Source organism: Lepidochelys olivacea (assembly GCF_965140295.1).
Source record: "Lepidochelys olivacea isolate rLepOli2 genome assembly, chromosome: 7".
In the NCBI taxonomy this organism is placed as follows: Eukaryota; Metazoa; Chordata; order Testudines; family Cheloniidae; genus Lepidochelys; species Lepidochelys olivacea.
The window spans coordinates 96,202,604-96,221,428 of record NC_140417.1 but is presented as its reverse complement, the minus strand read 5'-3'; the positions used below and the strand labels follow the sequence as shown (position 1 = coordinate 96,221,428).

The 18,825-nt window shown below is 45.4% G+C and overlaps 2 protein-coding genes across 2 annotated transcripts; one reads left to right on the top strand and one right to left on the bottom strand.

Moving 5' to 3' along the window:
• Positions 1–4,826: 4,826 nt before the first annotated feature.
• On the top strand, positions 4,827–7,501 carry LOC311523181 (homeobox protein vent1-like). The gene is made up of 3 exons (XM_084632945.1): positions 4,827–5,663; positions 5,891–6,123; positions 7,071–7,501. The coding sequence occupies exons 1-3, from the start codon at positions 5,408–5,410 to the stop codon at positions 7,428–7,430; spliced, it is 849 nt and encodes a 282-aa protein (XP_084489071.1). The 5' UTR covers positions 4,827–5,407; the 3' UTR covers positions 7,431–7,501.
• Positions 7,502–10,761: 3,260 nt separating this feature from the next.
• On the bottom strand, positions 10,762–17,403 carry LOC311524476 (uncharacterized protein). The gene is made up of 3 exons (XM_084635619.1): positions 16,669–17,403; positions 15,897–16,150; positions 10,762–13,321 (listed from the first exon to the last, which is right to left on the bottom strand). Exons 1-3 carry the CDS (start codon positions 17,027–17,029, stop codon positions 12,950–12,952), a joined length of 987 nt encoding a protein of 328 aa, XP_084491745.1. The 5' UTR covers positions 17,030–17,403; the 3' UTR covers positions 10,762–12,949.
• Between the last annotated feature and the right edge of the window lie 1,422 nt (positions 17,404–18,825).

Genomic DNA, 18,825 nt, shown 5'->3' with positions numbered 1-18,825 from the left:
AGGTATTTAATGTTTTTCTGAAAGCTTCAATTGCTGGGATCAGGATAGTGCATGAAAATCTCCAATTTCTTAAAAGAGAGAGAGTCTCTAGTCCTCAGAGCTGTTATAGAGACAGGGACTTAAATCCCTTCCTCTTTTCAGGTGTTTTGGTCTTCTCTCCACTGTGGCCTTTCAAGCATTGTTTGCATTAGCTTGCAATAAGGCTGTGTCTGAACCATTTTTAACATTGTCTGATTTTTGTCTGTAGCTAGTAGATAGTTTTGTAAAGAGATGAGCATTTTTGTTTGTAGAGCTGTGATTCACAATGGCACCTAATTTATATTTAATATTAATACCAGAGTTTTGAGGTGAAAGATACAGAAAGGAGTCATGATGCTAGATATGCTTAAGTGTAGTTAGTCATATACTACAGGTGCCATGGGAAAGGAAATGTGCAAAGATAACATCCACAGAACACTTCAGTAGAGAGCAAGTAAATCTGATTTTCATGGGGAGGGAGAGTATGTTTCAGGATATTCATTTTTTTTTTTTTAAAAAAAAGGCTAGGACTTTTAAGCTTGGAAAAGAGGAGACATGATAGAAGTATATAAAGTCATGAGTGGTGTGGAGAAAGTGAATAAGGAAAAGTTATTTAGTTGTTCCCATAATATAAGAACTAGGAGCCACCAAATGAAATTAATGGGTAGCAGGTTTAAAACAAATAAAAGGAAGTTCTTCAGTCAGTGCACAGTCAACCTGTGGAACTCCTTGCCCGAGGAGGTTGTGAAGCCTAGGACTACAACAGGGTCTAAAAGAGAACTGGATAAATTCATGGAGGTTAAGTCCATTAATGGCTATTAGCCAGGATGGGTAAGGAATGGTGTCCCCAGTCTCTGTCTGTCAGAGGGTGGAGATGGATGGCAGGAGAGAGATCACTAGATCATTACCTGTTAGGTTCACTCCCTCTGGGGCACCTGGCATTGGCCACTGTAGGTAGACAGGATACTGGGCTGGATGGCCCTTTGGTCTGACCCAATATGGCCATTCTTATGGTCTCAGGGTATGTGTGGTCCTAGGTCCTTATTATATTGCTATGCTAACATCAGAAATGACCAGTAATATTACTAAATGGGACCTATAACTATAAATAGGTCAGTCAGTACCTCTCTCTCTAATATTGCATGAGTGCATCATAATTCAAGCATCTGTAACTGCTGGGCGGGCGGGATCTGGGGTGAGGCAGAAAGAAAATCACTACGGATTCAAAGTATATTAATGTAGCTGAAATTATATCAAAAAAGGAAAAAGTGGTGCCAATACTAGCTGGGTGGAGGAGCAGCTGGGGATACTTTTTACATACAAAACAGTATTAAACCACTGAACCATCCAGACACGTCCCAAACATCACGCTGACTCCTTTGCTAAACCTTTTACTCCCTTTTCTGGCCCCTAGCTGTCTTTGTAGACTGCAAACTCTGCTGAGCACCTCTTCCTGCCTATGCAGCAGGGAGCACAGTTTGGACATGGCTGTACTATGAATAACAATCTACCCCGGAGAGTCTACAATGGGTATTTACTGGATTTATTTAATGTAATGGAAATTGGATGGAAAGTCTCGGTTCTAGAGTGTGCATGAGGTCACTTCACCCACCTGGATCACTAACCCACTCTATGGAGTTACACCCAGAGCTACTCTCTGGAGTAGTACAGCCTTTAAACACATAGCATTACCATGGGCTGTTAGTGTGCTGGAGGGTAAGTATGAAGAAAACCACCTCATGGGGGAAGGACTGGCGGAGGGATAGCTCAGTGGTTTCAAACCCAGGGTTGTGAGTTCAATCCTTGAGGGGGCCATTTAAGTATCTGGGGAAAAAATTGGGGATTGGTCCTGCTTTGAGCAGGGGCTTGGACTAAATGGCCTTCTGAGGTCCCTTCCAACTCTGATATTCTATGACTGCCCCGTCTGTCCGCCTTTCTAAAACTCTGCTCCAAGTAACTTGTGAGTGTGACAGAAGAGGTGACTACAGGTATGTAATGGCCAGGAAGGCTATTGAAATGCAGGGAGGGGTGGCTGCTCTCAGCCCAGGCCTTTCCCTCTTTATTCTGTGCTTTTCCCCAGGGTGTGTGTGTGTGCTGACAGGGGCTCTCAGATCGGAATCGCCTGCCAAGCTCCATTGCCGTTAGCCACTGACCCCTCTGCGCGGAGAGCCTTTGAAATGGACAGGGGTCCTCTGCAGAGTTAAAGTAATGAGCACGAAGGAGAAAACAAAGCGAGCAGCCTCGTAGAGCAGAGACGCTTTGCACAGGCGGCCCCTGGGATTTGGAGCCTGTCTGAGCCCACCCTGCCTTGCACCCGTGTGTAGCGGTTGCTCTCTTGGCTCCGAGCCGTGCAGGAGCTTCGGGAAATCTCTCCCTTGCTCAGTCACGCTAAAGATCGGCCATGAACAAGCCCCAGCCCTCACTGTTTAAACCGTCAGAGACGGGACCCGGGTGTTTCCTAACACGCAACCCGCAGTGGAGCTGGCTGAGTCCCGTGGTAGAGGTTCCCAGCTTAGAGGTAACAGCAGCTGCTCTAACGTCCTCTGGAAGAGGAAACGCTGCGAGCAGGCAGGTGTGGGGAAGCGGCGTGTAAAGCTCGGAGGGAACTAGCTGGAGCCTGTTCCCCCGCGATAACGCTGCGGGCGAGGCGCGCGGAGCGTCCCAAAGCCACAGCTGTGAGCGATGGGAAACGCCCCAGGCCAGGGAGATCGGGGCCGGGCTCAAGCCCCCCTGCCCGTCCTGGGGCGGAGCGGAAAGGGGCAGCCTGAGGAACCCCGCCCAGCTGAAGCAGCAGAGTTCAGGACTGACCAGTGTAACAAGCCCGAGTCGGGGAGCTGTGGCTAGTTGGCTGAGCGCCTGGCATGATTCAATCACGGTTGTAGCTAACCTGTTTTCTTATGGCGACGCTGCCCGGTCAGGTCATGCCAGGGACCGGGTGTGAGTCGCTATAGCTTGTGTGTTTAATCACAATCGTTTAGTTGTAATACAGCAAACAATGGGGGGAGGCGGAGCCTTTAAAGCCTACTTCTATCTGGGGTTGGAAAATAAATAGAACCCCCCCCCCCAAAGTGTCTTGTTAAGGTATGAATTACAGGGACAAAAGAAAGGGGCGGGGGGGGCAGCATCCTCAGGGCTGCTGCTGCTTTCTTTGCGCGCACAGTGGAGACCGAACCTGCAAGTTAAAATGCCGGCTGAGCCCACCACGCCCATGCCAGCTCTGCCAGCCCTTCTCAGAAGGCCTTTTTGGGTCCATGTGGCCTGATGTTCAGCATATGCAGCTCTCCAGACCTTCAGTGGGAAATGGGGGTGCTGGGTAAAATCTGCTCCGAGGGCTCTGCTGCCCTCCTACTTGGGTGTAATGGGCCACCCTGCCACTTCGGTCGAATCTCTGCGCTTTGGGAGGATTAAGAAAGATTCTTCCACTCTTACTGTAAAGTTGTGGGCTTTAATGCCCCCCTGCATTTATAGTTAGTATAACTATGATACAGATCAGTCCAAGTTTATAATATGCTGCAGCTCCCTGTGTTAAGACATCAGTAGCAGATGATTAGGGCGGAATTGGAAACGAGCCTCACTCACATACCATTGCATTTTCAGTGAAACTTGCCTTTGGGAAAAGAAGGGGGGATTTATGACCAATAATCTAGTTATAGGAAGAAGAAACAAACACGCTGCTCATTAGATCAGAGTTTATTGAGTCAAATCCTTCAGTTCTGGTGGGCTTCAGCGGGGGCTCAGTGAGTTCACTGGAAGTTTAGCCCCTGTAAGAACAGGGCCCTGGTATCAGGATTCAGGGTTAGAGAGGGAATATCTTCTGTTTGCTCTCCCAATTAGGAACAATCTGAATATATGGTGTCCCGGTGTCTTTTATAGCCGATTCATTTGTGCTTGCTGTATGTTTTTCCTCTGGCTTATCTAAACGCAGAAAATGCTCAGTGACAGGTTTTCTAATACCGTTTATGATACTTACAGTGATTAACCCCCTGGGCGGTTCTTAGCATTCTCTGCCCCTTGCATCACAGAGGCGAAGTCATGCTTTATAAATAACGTGTAAATTGGGGTGGTTTGAAGTTGATGAGGTCCTGTATCGCTTTGATCGCTAAACTTCCAGGCGTTGGTGAAAGATTGGCTACATTTCTGGCTAGACAATTGGCGCCAAATTCAAGCTGAGAGGAGTGCAGGGTTCAATTTGTACCCGTTAAACCAGAAACACAGCAATAATACAGCCCGGAGCTGGGAAATCGAGCCAACCCAGACGTTTGACGTCTCCCTACGACCTTTACAATGGACTTGGATTTCTTCTTCTCGTTAGTTTGCAGCAGAAGGGATGCGGGTATTGATAGGGAACGTAGAAGGGATTCTGATAGGAAATCGATCATGACATTTATTTACCACGTAGTAACGTTTTATGTTACATGATTGCTAGACTACCCCTTATTCTCCCCTTAAGCAGGAGTCCCCCTACGGCTTTTGCCGACCCGAAAAATAGTTTGCAGTGTCGTAGCCTGTTGGGCTCAGGATATTGGGCAGACAAGGTGGGTGAGGTCATATCTTTTATCGGGCCAGCTAGAGAAATTGGTCCGATAGAAGATATGACCTCATCCACCTTGCCTCTGAAATATATACTGCCAGTCTAACGAGGACATTTCAAAGGATTACCTACCTGGTAGCTTCATTTAGATCTGCATTTTGAAAGGCAGGGATTGATGTAAAATCTCTGTTATAACAGAGTTCTGGGTTGTGTTAATGGGTGATAAATGTTCTCAGACATAGAACCGGAACCTTGCATGATAAAGATACAAAACCGCTGCTCCATTCACGCCCCTGCCCTAAGGGGCTCCCTGATTATGGCTGTAATGAGATGCGGTTGCTAATGCTTGGAGATCTATGCAATTTAAAATATGTCGTATGTGCCTTTTGTGTTAGTCCATCGATGTTTGGAAGGGACATGATTGAACCCCATCGTTCTGCCATTAGCTGGAGTGTAACTGTCTTTAAAAGCCCTTTTGCTGGTCTTTTGTTCGGTGCGGCTGGAATTGTCCATGCCGCCACTCCCCCCTCCAGGGGAGAATCAGGAGGGGCCCAGAGCAGGTTTGCATTTCAAGGGGGACAGAAACAATCCTGCAGACTCTCTGGAGCCAGGGGCTGCAGACATTTGCCAGACGTGTGAACTCTACTCCTAACTGACAGCTGTTATCTCTTTTCTCTCCGTACTTTGATGTGGATTCACACTTGCAAACGAGCCCGCGGGGGAGGGCCCCCCTATAAATAAATGGAGCCCCCCCCCACCCACCCGCTTGCCCTCCCCTCCAGCCGAGCAGCGCTAGCTAGGCCGAGGGAGCTGCAGGCAGCTCCTTCCTGAGCCCAGCTCCTTCAGCCGCCGCTCGCCATGGGCGAGGCCGCCTGCTTCGTGGGCTCCCCGGCCCAGCCTGACAGCGAGGAGCAAAGGCCAGCGGGCAGGCCTCACATCTGCTGCGTGCCTCCTCCGCGGGCCCCCACCTCCTTCAGCAGGAGTCCCCGCCTGGCCAAAGCAAAGCCCAAAGGGGGAGCCTCGGCCGGGGGCCAGCTCCAGCCCAGGAGCTCGTGCCGAGAGGAGCTGGAAGACACCAAGCCCCAGGAATTGCCCAATGGCCGAGCAAGTCCCGGTAAGTCCGAGGCAAGCTCAGGGGGAGGTGGTGGCTGGTGCTGGAGGGGGATCTAGGGTCCTGATCCGGCCGAGAGGAAGAGCCTCCAGCTGGTCCGGGGTGGAAGGGCAGTTGCCCAGCTGCCCTGGCTGGGGGAAGAGGGGAGTAGCTCGCAAGCCAAGGGGCCCGATCAGGCTGCTTTGCCCCCGCTGGGCACCGGAGCCCTAACCTACTCTCCGCCTTCGCAGCTCCCGAGGGCGGCTGGGTGAGCGCGGACGAGTCCTCCGGGTACGAGAGCGAAAGCGCCGCCTCCTGCATCCCCTCGCCGCCGGGGAAGGACGAGACCCAGCAGCGCAGGGCGCGAACCGCCTTCACCCCGGAGCAGGTCGGCAAGCTGGAGAAAACCTTCAAGCGGCAGAAGTACGTGGGGGCGGCGGAGAGGAAGAAGCTGGCGGCCGCTCTTCAGCTGTCCGAGATTCAGGTCAGTGCCCAACCCCAGTCGCCGCGGCACAGAGACAGCCGGTTAGAGCCACAAGCGCCGGGCTGGGGAGCTTTGGGCCGCTCGCTGCTCTTGGTCCCGCTGCAGGGGCGTGTTCAGAGACGCTGAGCCCCTCCAGCTGCCCCTTGGCTTCAGTCAGGTCCCGCGGTGCCTCAGTTTCCCCACCTCACTTGAGCAGAGAGAGCACTCACTGATTCATACTTGTCCAGGCTCTCCATATGTAAAACCGCGCGGGTGCTTAGCATAAAGATAACTGGTTATGATTTCTTGTTGATGGGGACTGGTATTCAAATTGTTACGGCCTTGTTTACAGACACGGCCTATAAACGCAGGGCACGGCATGTTGTCCATTAAAGAAAGTGCAGGATTTACTAGAAGCCTAATTCCACGTTTTCATGCGTCCGAAGAGTATCTTTAAATTTTCTTAAACATTTGTACTTAATCCTTTTTTAAAACTTAGAAATACAACCGGGATCTGATGTTGATAAATATTCTTTTATTTGATATTCACTTGGACAGAAAACATAGTTACTAAATAAGGCTCCGATCCTGCAAGCACTTGCTTATGCACTGTTTAACAGCTTGAGTAGAATCAGTCAAGGGCTGTTCACAATTAATGGATTTTAAGATTTGGGTCCCTAATATGCTCCCATTGGGGTCAGTGATTTCCCATTGACTGAAATGGAAGCTGGATGAAGCCCCTGATTAGTTCTTTGTAGTAGCTATCTCTGGCAATTGCACACAGTAAATAATAAATTATGAGATTACACAATATGGAAATTTTTCTGCTGATCAGATCAATGCTTTAATTCAAGTTATTTTATACTGTGAGTTCAGTCACAGATGCTCTGAATACATGATAGTTTATAAATTATTCTGTTAGGACCCTGATTTCTTTAACATTTCTTTTTTTCCTCCCCCCCCCCCAGGTCAAAACCTGGTTCCAGAACCGCAGGATGAAATTTAAGAGGCAAATACAAGACCACCATAATAGCCTCATATCTTCAGATCCCTTCTATGGCTATAAGCAAGGGACCCCACCTAATATGTTACAGGATTATTCCCACTATCCTAGTCCACAACAACAAAGACTGCTGCCTTTTGCTCCTAATTCTGCTTTACAGTTCAACTCTTCCTTTCAAATATATGACTCCCAAAACCCATCATACACCCTTAGGGCACATGATTTCCCTTTTTTCCACCAACATTTTCTACCACAATGCTCTGTCCATCCAGTCATACAGAACAAAATGGACAACAAGCAATTTAATCCTCTTCAAACATTATAACCAAAGCAAAGTGGAAGATATGAGAAAGGTATAATATAATACACTATATATGGTTCACTTGTACATAAAATGTCTGTAGAAGTGTATGTTTTTAATATAAAGTTTAAATATATTCATTCCTAAATTAAGTATAATTGTATTTAATTGAGATTGAATGCTGTTAGCGTCACTCCAGTCCTAATGCTTGGGTTTATACCCATCCTATGTAATTTGAAGGTTACTGATCTGATGGACTAGGCTATCTTCCTTTAGTGTGTGGATGCTTAAAAGGATCTTTTGCTATAAATTCCATATTGACAATTAATCTGTCCACAGGAGGCGAATTCCACTGGAACTACTGCTAGCACTGGTGAGAACCCTAATGTAGATGTGCTGAAAGCAAATTGTGTGCAGGATTAGCCACACAGCCTTACCTACACTAGGATTCACACCAAGTAGGCAAGGCTATGAGATAAAATTCATTGTTTTAGAGAGGCAAAACCAACCGCTGGAGTCCCATACTTGAAAATATTATGCAAACATTTAGCCTATAGCAAAAATCTTATCAACTGTGAAGAAACTATCAATCTGGAGGCTTTGTTATAGTAATGTTGTGCATCTAATAGTTTTTTCTGTGCATATGCAACCCAGAAACCAGATACAATTAGGTTTCAGGTTTGCTAATTGTTGGTAGTAACACTCTGCTTATAGTCAGAAAGCTGGCAATGAATCAATGGCTTCTGATGAGATTATACACCTAGAAATACCATTTCAGTGTTCTATATTGTATAACAAGAACACCCAGTTAGGATTATGTGGCACATTGGAACTAAAAGTTTACAGATTGTCTTGTCATCCTTTCCTGCTCCTGAGTTGGCAGTTATGCAATTTGTGACTTTGACCAAGTCCACTTTTCCTATTCTCATCCAAGTGTTAACTGGCCTGTTTTTACAGCCAGTGAAAATTAAAACTTTTACGCTACTTAAAGGAGTACAATGTACAGTCTTGTGACCTCAGTAGTGCATAGTGTTTCTATAATAGGATTCTGTGTAAATTATTGGGGGGTGGGGCGTTATGTACAGGAGGGAGCAAAGTGGCAGTCAGTGAATTGTTTTGTGAGCATAAATTACTGCTTTACACTTCCATTGCATCTTCCATCCAAGAACCTCCAAAATGTTTTACAAAGGTAGAACATAGAATAGTTGCACTGATTTATATTGATTTAACTCCATTGGTAATTTACTGAATCAAACTTACATTGCTATAAACTTCTAAATGAGTGCGCATGCACAGGCTTTATCAGTTTAAATCCATTACAAAACTTACAGTGGAAATGGTACAACTTTTGTGTGCAGACAAGCTCGTGAAATAGGTATTACTATTTCTACTATGGGGAAAACTGAGGTATAGATGCTGGGATTTGCTTCCAACTGACTTCAGTGGAAATTGCTGGGTATTTAGGCTAATTTTCAAGAGTGCTATTTAGGAAGGTAACATATTCTTGAAAATCTTTGCCTTAAAGTATGAATGAAATCCCTCTTTAAATGGTATTTAAATTACAAATTTGGCACAAGGACTTGACAGAGGACTATTGAATGCTCCATGTAACTTTTTAGTAAAGCAATCTTTTTTTGCAGAAGAAACACTTAAAAATTGCTCCCCTTTAAAAATGTTGCTCTTGATATCTTCACTTTTTTTAGTTCCTTTAATAGCTGTACTCATTTCCTCCCTCCTCCTGAAATAACATTCTGGACTGACTAATCTTGGTTGTATGGAGGAAACTGGAGACAAGAGCCCCCTGCTTCTGTGCTAAGGCATCAGCAGAGCCACAATGAGTATGTCTTTGCCTCTAGCATGAAATAGTTTGAAATATTCCAGGCCTGAGGAGATTAGTCTAATTCTGGCTGTTGGGCTTGATGTGGAGGTGGCTGGGTTGTGTTTAGTGACCTGTAATAGACAGGAGGGCAATCTGGTGGTCCCTCCAGCCCTTAAACTCTGTGACTACAATGAGAAAAGGGTGTAGCACAACTGGAAAGCCTTGTTAAGGTACAGGCTACAATCATTGAAACTGCATTGGTTAGGCATGTTAGACTCTCCTCCTGCCTCCATGCTTTACTGCAGCTAGTTAACATGGCTTTAGATGTTCGATCTTCATAGGGCTTTTCAATTGTTTGAACTAACCTTGGTTAGAAAACTGGCCCTTTATTGATGGGGGGGAGGGGAAGCGTGTATTTTTAATCCAGTTAAATACAATTGAAAAAGCCCCTTGAAGCACGTCCCTATACAGCTGCCAAAGTTGTATATTGCACACATGAAACAGTGGTGCTGGCCCTAGGGGTGCTGCTGCATCCCCTTGGTTAAGGTAGGAAAAACAGACACCAAATATATATATGGTTTCCATCATCGGCACCTCACTATAAAAATTGTTGCAGAACCCCTGACATGCGTGCTTGTGTGGATGCAAAGCACCGTGCAATGGGCAGGAAGCCCAGTGTGCCACAAGCTCCTCTGTCCATTGGTAGGTTGATCTAACTTTGTAGTGTAGATTGGGCCACAATAGGGCTTTTTATTTGTGCTTAACATGATTGCAAAAAAGAACAGGAGGACTTGTGGCACCTTAGAGACTAACCAATTTATTTGAGCATGAGCTTTCGTGAGCTGTAGCTCACGAAAGCTCATGCTCAAATAAATTGGTTAGTCTCTAAGGTGCCACAAGTCCTCCTTTGTTTTTGCAAATACAGACTAACCCGGCTGCTACTCTGAAACCTATGATTGAAAAACACGCCCTTTTGGCCCTTGAGATGAGACCTTTGCGTTGCTGCTTCAGCTCTCCAGCCACAATGTATCTGTATCAATGGCTACCGCCAAACATTGCTGCAGGTAGATAGATATAGGAAAGAAACGTTCAATTTTCTTGTGCTGATGCCTCAGCATAGAGGCATTAAGTTCACCCCGAACCAACCCTTTTCTCTCCCTCCACTTCCCTGAAATAAAGACTGCATTTGTTTGTGTGCGTCAGTGCAAGCATATGCTTTCGAAGAGGAAAATCATGATTCTATGATATATAATAAAGAATGAATTTTTCCATTTGCTACTGATTCAAAAAAAATGGGGAGGTGGTTTATAAGCAGAGGAATTAGTTGTGGGTTGACCCAGAATAAAAACTCTTCAAAATTCTTGATGAATCAAAGTATATTTTTGTTGTGGTGTGTTTGTTTTTAAATAAAAAAAATCATTTTGGGTCAAACAAAACACTTAGTTTGAGCTGAAATAATTTTTTAATGTTTTGAAGTTTACTTCAATTTTAGTCTTTTTGAGCCAGAAACATTTAATTTCAAAAATGTTGAATTCAGCCTTGAGGCTTTTTGATCACATTAATATAATAATTCAGGCAAACTGGCATGAATTCACAAAACATGTGTTTCTGAATTTGCACTTTTTGCCAGAAACAAAAAGCTGGGGCAGGGAAGATAGAAACTTTTTGCCTACTTCTTGTTGGAGTTTTCACAGCTCTGTTAGTGTATGCAGTTGAGCAACCTTAATCGATAACCGTAAATAGTTGTTTGTACTGTTCCCATAGGCAAAACAAAGGAAAGGAGTGTTGTGAGCCATAGGTGACCTCTAATGTCAGAATGCTGGTACTTCACAGTCATGACCCTGGATGAAAGAGTTGCACTTCCTTAGCTTCTCTAGGCTAAGGGTATTCATGCAGTAGAGAATCCTTTCATCTCACCCAAGCTCCTTATGTGCTACTTTCCCAGCCATTTCAGGGACTTTCTGTAAGCCTTCCTCACCCCTTGCTCATGGCAGGTTCTGCATGTTTGCCATGGTCCCCTCCACCACATGCCAGAGACCGGTCCTTGTTTCTCCTCCAGTCTGAGTCCTTCCTTACCCACCAGCCCAGTTTTTTCCATACAGGGGTCCCTGCTTCCCTCACCACTCCCACTTTCTCCTCCCTCCATTACCTTCTTTGCCCCCTGCCCATCCGTTTTCTACCTCCAGGTCTCCAGTTCCCACTGCTTACCTGCAAATTAGCTTTCTTGCCCCTCTTCCCAACCCCACCAGCCTTCCTTGTAAGTCTCTCATTTCAGTACCCAGCTGTCCTCCTGGTATGAGCAGGAAGCAAGAGGGCTATTAAGCTCTTTTGCCTGCATCACCAGCTTGTCTTTGTTAGTCAGGTTTTTCTGGTGTTCTATTTTGCATCGCAATCAATAGTTCTGGGCTTCCCAGACCATTCCTTGAAGTTGATCACATAGAGCCTTCCAGAGTTATCATATTACAAAACAACTGCCATGAAGTTGAGAGTAATAAAACAAGTCACCTTTTATTTTAAACACTCATGCTGAGTCAGTTTATATTCTATTATGTATACACAGATACAATTTGTGAGTAACATCCTGAAGTTAACTGGCCTTGAATGACACTTGTAAATGACTAGCTATTTGTGGAATTTGAATATTAAAATTAATGTAAAATGTAAATTTTGCAATGCTCAAATCTTAAATTCACAAGGCACCAAGCAATTATCTGTGATTACACTGCAGAACACATCCTGCAGTCCTTATTTAGGAAAGAATCTCTGAAATAGGAGTTTTGAATAAAAGATTTGGTTCCATGAAATATAAGGAAACAAGTATTAATTACGAGAGACATTCTGGCTTGCTAGTGGTAGCTATTTCATAGAAAATGGATGTTAGTTCTGACAGTTTAGTTTTCCAAGAAAATATTTAATTACAAGGTGCCTCTACTCACAAATGAACTTATGAAAGCCACAATAATCCTCCCTAGTCGCATATAGTTGTTTGAACTTCTGTGTTTGCCACTCACACACCCTGTTTCAGTCAATTGTTCCCATTACTGTAATTATTACAAGAGTTTCCTTAGAGGTAGTTTGACAATGTTTTTAAAGGGACATTGTCAAGTGTTAATATTTTAACTAGTGAATTCTGGTAAAGTACTAGTCTTAGAAATTAAAAATATCCTATTGTCCCCCCATGCACTTGTTAAACAATTCCACCACCATCCCTGCCACACTCTTATGAACGACGTGAGCTATTTTAATAGATTAATATTTCTACAACTAGGATTCAGTAGGCAACAGTTGGTTGAGTGATGCTGTTTCTGCAGAGACAGTTATAACTTTTGATAAAGTGCTGGGTTATTACAAATTAATAATCAGAGCAAAATCACTCCTATATTCCCACAACATTATTCCCAGAGTTGGTTGATACTTACAGTCTTCACTGAAGTTTTAATGGCAACATGTGTGGGGTTGGGGGAAGAACGCAGAATTTTTGCAATATCAACCCCTTGCTCTACCATTTGTCAGCCTATTCTAATTACCATTTTGAACCTGTACTTGACTGTGTCCCTTTAAAAACACTGCTTTAAAAACAAAATAACCAGAAAATTAAGTTTTGAAATATTGAACTAATGTTTAATGACTATAATAAAAATAAGTTAAATAAGTACTCTTCATGATTTCAGGTAGTTCATTTTTAAAAAGTTCATTTCGCAGCTCAGAGCACTTTTATTCATGTTTAAGAGGGAGGAAGATATGGTTGGAATCTCAGCCTATTATGATTCTGGGTTAGAGAGACCGTTGGAACTGTAGACTGATAAGAAAATCCTGGAGCAGCAGTCACCAGCAAGGTTGGGGCTGGCACAACTGCCTGAAGAGATTGAGCTGGAGCAGGAGGCAGGAGCAGGGCTGGGCTTGGCATAGCTGGGTGAAGGGAACAGGTCACAGCAGCAGCAGAGGAGACGTTGAACTCCATCCCAGGGGGATAACTGGGTGTCTGGATCTCTGGGTAAGGATAAGGTAAAAGTAAGCCTGAAAAGAGAGCTTCAATCCTGGCATCTTGGGTCTGTCGCTTGAACTTCATACGACGGTTCTGGAACCAGGTTTTTATCTGAAAAATAAAAATCCAAGAGACTATTGCTAATTTATTTTGCCAAATAAAGATGTGCAATGGTTTTAGAAATGCATTAACTGTTGGCGATCACTGGCCAAATTCTGCTGTTACAACTTTGTGAAGCTGGAGCAATTTCCCTGACTTCAGTAAGACTCTCGCACAACAGTCAAAGTTCCCCAAGGATGCAGTTTCATAGACAATGTCCACAAGGGAGTGATGTGGCCAGAGCATCATGTCAGATCAGCTTTGACTGCCCTAACTCAATGGAGCAGGTAACCATTTTTCAGCTGAATGAACTGGAGGTGGCCTTTCAGTATGAGATCAAGAGAGACTCAGACCCAGACCCAGACCTTCAGGATTGTAGCTGAGTGCCTTAACCACTCAGCCACTGCACCTCCTTCATACTACAGTACTGGGATCCATATAAGTACCAACAGAGAGAACCGCAGAATTTGGCCCCTATTTTTCAGCAAACTTAATTCAGACTTAATATGGAAAGAAACCAGTTTACTTCAGAGGAAACACCCTGAGAATATTAAATTGTGCAATCTTTGTTAGCCTGGAAATTCAGTTAAGGTTCCACTGTAAAAAAAAACAAAAAAAAAAACAAAAACACACAGATAGTATGGCAGTGTGCAGGAAGCTTACCCAAACATTAACTCTGTTCCATGCTACCCTCTTTCCCTCTCAATGTTTTCTGCTATCACATTTCCTAAATTGATCTTTTGTTCCCTCACCACACTATGCTTTTACCATCTTTTTAAGGGATTTTGGGTTGCAGGAGGTTTGCATTTGTAGATAGGGTAGCTGTGTCCAGCAGCACTTGCATTTTGCAGCATATCTTTGGTGATTAATGAATGTTTTTCTCCAGTATACTCTTGAATAATGAAGTGGCCAAATATTTTTAATAGACTGTATGTAATCCTACATAAAGTCACTAGCTATGTGAATTTGCAAACCCAGGTGGACCTTTGTTTCAATAAGACTTTAGTGTGCATTAATTTTAAAATTCAAACTAAAGCTCCTGCATATATTTAAGCATAGGCTCAACTTTAAGCACAACTGCTCCTGCTGACTTAACTGGGCCTAGAGTAGTCTAGTAAAATACGTGTTGGGAGTGTCTGAAAATATAAGCATGCAATGTTATTTGCATGTAGGTTATATGCTGTTCATATTGGGCCAGAGTAGATACAATAAAATTGATTTTAGAGGAGTTGTATCCACTGAAAGCCAGGAATAAATCTGGCTCATTGTTTGTGTTGTCAAATTGATGTAAGAGAGCATGGAGTGACTTTCGATATGCATTTCTGTGGTATAAAAAGTGGAATTTTAGCTATGGTATTTCCAGCTTCTCCAGTGTAATGTGTTTAATTTTCATTGTCTCTTATTGGGGGAGGGGGGAAATTATCTGGTTTTAAGGGTTATTTTTCACTGTGGAGATATTGGGTTCACCCCTATCTCCCATTTAACAAAGTTTGTATCTGAAAATTTTTTTTTTTAAGACAGTTCAGAATTACTAAGTGTCAGACATGTATTTTTAGCACTATAGTGCAACCCCAGACCCCTGCTCTGAGATTTTCTGCCCTGGGTTGTTTGTTTGTTTTTGTCATTTAGTCATTCTTGGTAAGTCCTAAACTCTGCTTTATATTGATGTGTTTTAGACACAACAAATCGTGCATCTTGGCAGCGTTAGACTAGATGTGTCTTGTGGTCCATGCTAACCCTATGGTTCTATCATTCTAGGTGGGGCTCAGAAATTGCAGAACCTACCACTGTTGTGCAGGGACTCCTCGCTTGCAAGCATGGACTTTCTCTGCATTCCCTTCTCCTTCCTGCCTGCTGCTCAGCCCCCCTCCTGACTCCCTTTCCCTTTCTTACAGAGGAGCTGCCCACTGGTTCCCCATGTGATTTCTTGGCTGTTGCTTTCTCTGTTGTGGCCACCTCGTGACCGTAGATGGCCCATGGGCATTGCTGATCTCTAGTCATTATAGATCCTTTAAATCTGAACACATAACTAGGACTTGAAACGATCAAATTGTGCCCAATAGCTAGCCTGTATAAGTATGTATTCCTGTCATGAGTACTCGTCCTCTGTCCCATTCACTTTTTGTAACGCCCATTTGTAACATCTTGTCAAATTAGATTCTGATCTTTTCGGGACAACCTATCCGCTTGTGCGGTGACTAGGGGATTAATAATAGCAATGTTCTGGAGCAAGCATTGACACTATGAGGACTCCACATTACACAAGTGGCGCTGTATAGGAGACACCTAATCCCAGACAGGCTCAGGCGCGTTGAATTAAGCGGGGGGAAGGCTGAGGGTAGAATCCATGTAGGGCTAGTACCGGCCTTAGCTAAGGCTAGTGGAGCTCCAGCCGAGGGACTAGAAAAGGGTTTACAGGAGATCCGAGCCCATGACACTCTCTCTCGCACACTCTTGGCCTCGGTCACAATAGGGGAGCGGCTTCGCGTGAATATATTGTCGCCCCCCGCCCCAGGGAACAGATGCTCTCCTGAGGACTAAGCCTGAGCGGCTGGGCACTCCCAGTCCCGCCCGGTTTGTCCCTCACCTGGGTCTGGGAGAGCTTCAGCACCTTGGACAGCCGCCGCTTCTCGCTGGCCCCAATGTAGCGCTGCTCGCGGAAGCTCCTCTCCAGCTCCTGCAGCTGCGAGGCCGAGAACTTGGTGCGGGGCCGCCCAGCCTGGGTGCCGCAGGAGCTCTCCAAGCCGCTGCCTTCCCCGCCTGCTTCTGCCTCTGCCTCCGCCTCCTTCGGGCTGGACGCGGCGCTGCTTGGGCCACTTTCCTCCTGCTCCCCCAGGGCAGCTGGAATAACGGGAGCAAGGCGTGAGGAGAGAGACCCCCACGACCCAGAGCAGCCCCACCCGCAGCCAGGAGGGGGCAGCCTCATGCCCCAGCCGGCCCTGGGCACGTGGCATTCATTATATGCTGAATTCAGCTGGCCAGGGGACACTGACATGGGGCCTCCATGTCCCACCAGAGCCCTTCTCCCCACGCCTGACCTCTACCACGGAGGACTCCTAGTGGCCTCACCACCCGCAGGCCGGCTCAGCCCAGCCGGTGGGTGGGAAGGCCAGGGCAGCATCTCTCAGCCAGCTCTGGCATAAGCGTCCACATGAACTGGAGTTTAGGGCTCAGCTTCCTTAACATGTCTCTGCCCCACTGGGGTCCCCCTAGCCTGCCGCCCTTCCATAGAAAGAGACTGCGATTGTCCCCTAGGCTCGGAGACCCTTTTCTCCCTGGCCGGGACCGACTAGGATCCCGCCCCGATGACTCTTTCTCTTGCCCTACTCCACACGTGGATGGGCAAGGCTGGCACTCACCTTGGTCTCCCGGACTCCGCCGGGCGCCCCCAGGCGGCCTCTCTCGGCCCCTAGTGCTTGGCCTGGTAAGCGCTGGGTTTCTCTTCTCTTGATCGCCGCTGGCGCGGGCTCTAGCTACATTCTTGGGCAGGGACTGGTCGCCCCGCGGCGGGTGGTGCGTGGAAGACACCCCACTTGCAGGTTGGGCTTTCTCATGGCTGCTCTGAGCGAGCCACTCCACCGAGAAAGACCCCTTCTCCATCCTCCGTGCCCTTTGCCCCTTAGAGCTCTTCCTCGCCACAACAGGCCGACTAACCATCCCCCTGGGTCTCCAAATATTTAAAGCTCCTCCGCGACGTGATTTGAAATGGCCCCAAAGCATCAAATGAGGCCGAGAACAAAGGATCCCATTGAGACCCTTTAATCTCCCCTTTCAGGTGATTGTTACATCCGACTAATCTCTGAACACAGTTGTTAACAGAACTCAAGGCTACCTGACCTGGCGCCAAGTTCATCTCGGAATCACCCCCTAATGATACAGCTGGTAATAATTACATCAGGGCCTGCACTTTTGTTTTACTCACTCCAGCTACTGCCGCGTTTGAGCCATTCGATGATTTTAAATCTTTATCTTCGACCATCAAGAACAAAGATTCAGAAAGTACTGTTTGAAGAAAGCTTCCAAGACGCTGCCCCATGGCTTGCCACGGAGCTGGAAATACCCACACTGTCTGCTCCCGTGCTTGCAAAAGTTATTTTACCAGCAAAGGTAAGGTAATCCTGGAAAGGGTTAGAGCAAAGCAGGGCCTGGGCAGTAGGTAAACTTCATCAAGAAATTAAAGTTGAAATATTCTTCCCATTATGTAGACAGGTTGTCTAAGGCTGTAGGATACACCTGGCCAGAGGGGAATAAAACACAAGTGTTTGTTGTTTGAACTAGGCGATGTGGGGAACGTAGTTTGATGCAGGTTCCTGTATTCTTACTGATCTTAAAGTATGGTTAAATATATGGCAAATATATGGTCTTACCTACACATTTAAGGCTTGTTCTCGCTTCTAGAGAAATCTATCACTGAAGTCGTGTTGACCTTAGTAGTGCAGAGCAAGTTCCTTCATTAACAGAAGGTCAGAAACCATATCACGCGTGTTCCTTTGTTTGGCAGCATGATCTAATTCTTTCGATCCTCTTGTCGGCGGACAGCAGAGGCAATTAATTTATTGTGATCTTATTTTAGAATTAAACCGGTCAGTGGGGGAATATGTGTCAGGGCCTTGGGCAGAAAAGAAAGGAAACCCTGAGGAAGTAGCTGCTGGTTTCGAATCTAACCGTCAATGTCTGGAAGAAAAAAAAAAATAAGAGAAAAGAAACAGGGCTGGTGCATTTCAAAGTAAACAGCCCTAATGTTTTTATAAAGTAGATCAAAGACAGGGAGTGTAAACTCTGTTAAAGAGGCAAAGTCTGTTAAGGGATGATTCAGATAAGAGTGAGAAAGAGCCACTTTTTACAGTCTGAAGTGCGTCTGGGACAGCAGAGTCCTTAGCCTCGGCAAATACTAGCTCACACTTTTACAGGTTGTTTCAGTAAACAGCCGCCAACTGTATGAGTTTATACAGCCCAGAGATAATGAACTAGCTTATGTTCTTCCACTCCTCCAAGCTGATCTGAACATGTTTGAGATATGTTAATTCTTAGACTTCAAAGGATTTTTGTCAGCCTGTTATGAACGGTACTATATTTGCATTGAGATGGTGAGAGTCCGATAACTCCACCCTCTGAGATGTCTGTTCCCCCCGGCTTTACGCAATTTCCCAGCAAGGCAGTGGCTTTCTCCCCATATAATATAACGCGCTTCACATGATCTTGTGCTTAATGCATTACAGCCTGACATGAGTCAGCAACTTTGAGACCTCTCTGTGACTACCCACCCTGAATACACTTGACAGTTAAATCTCTAGTTATTTTCCCACGGTTCAGTAATATGGAGAAAACCCCGTCTAATTATCTAATTACTAACTCTGCTTATCTTTCTCATCAGCACTGCATATTCTGAGGTAATAAACATGCTGCAAAAGAAAACAAAAGATAGGCCTTTTTAAAATGTTGATGCATTTTACAAAAATGTTAATTGAGCAAATGGCTAGGGACCCTAGTTCCATTTTTGTAGCAGCATATTCCTT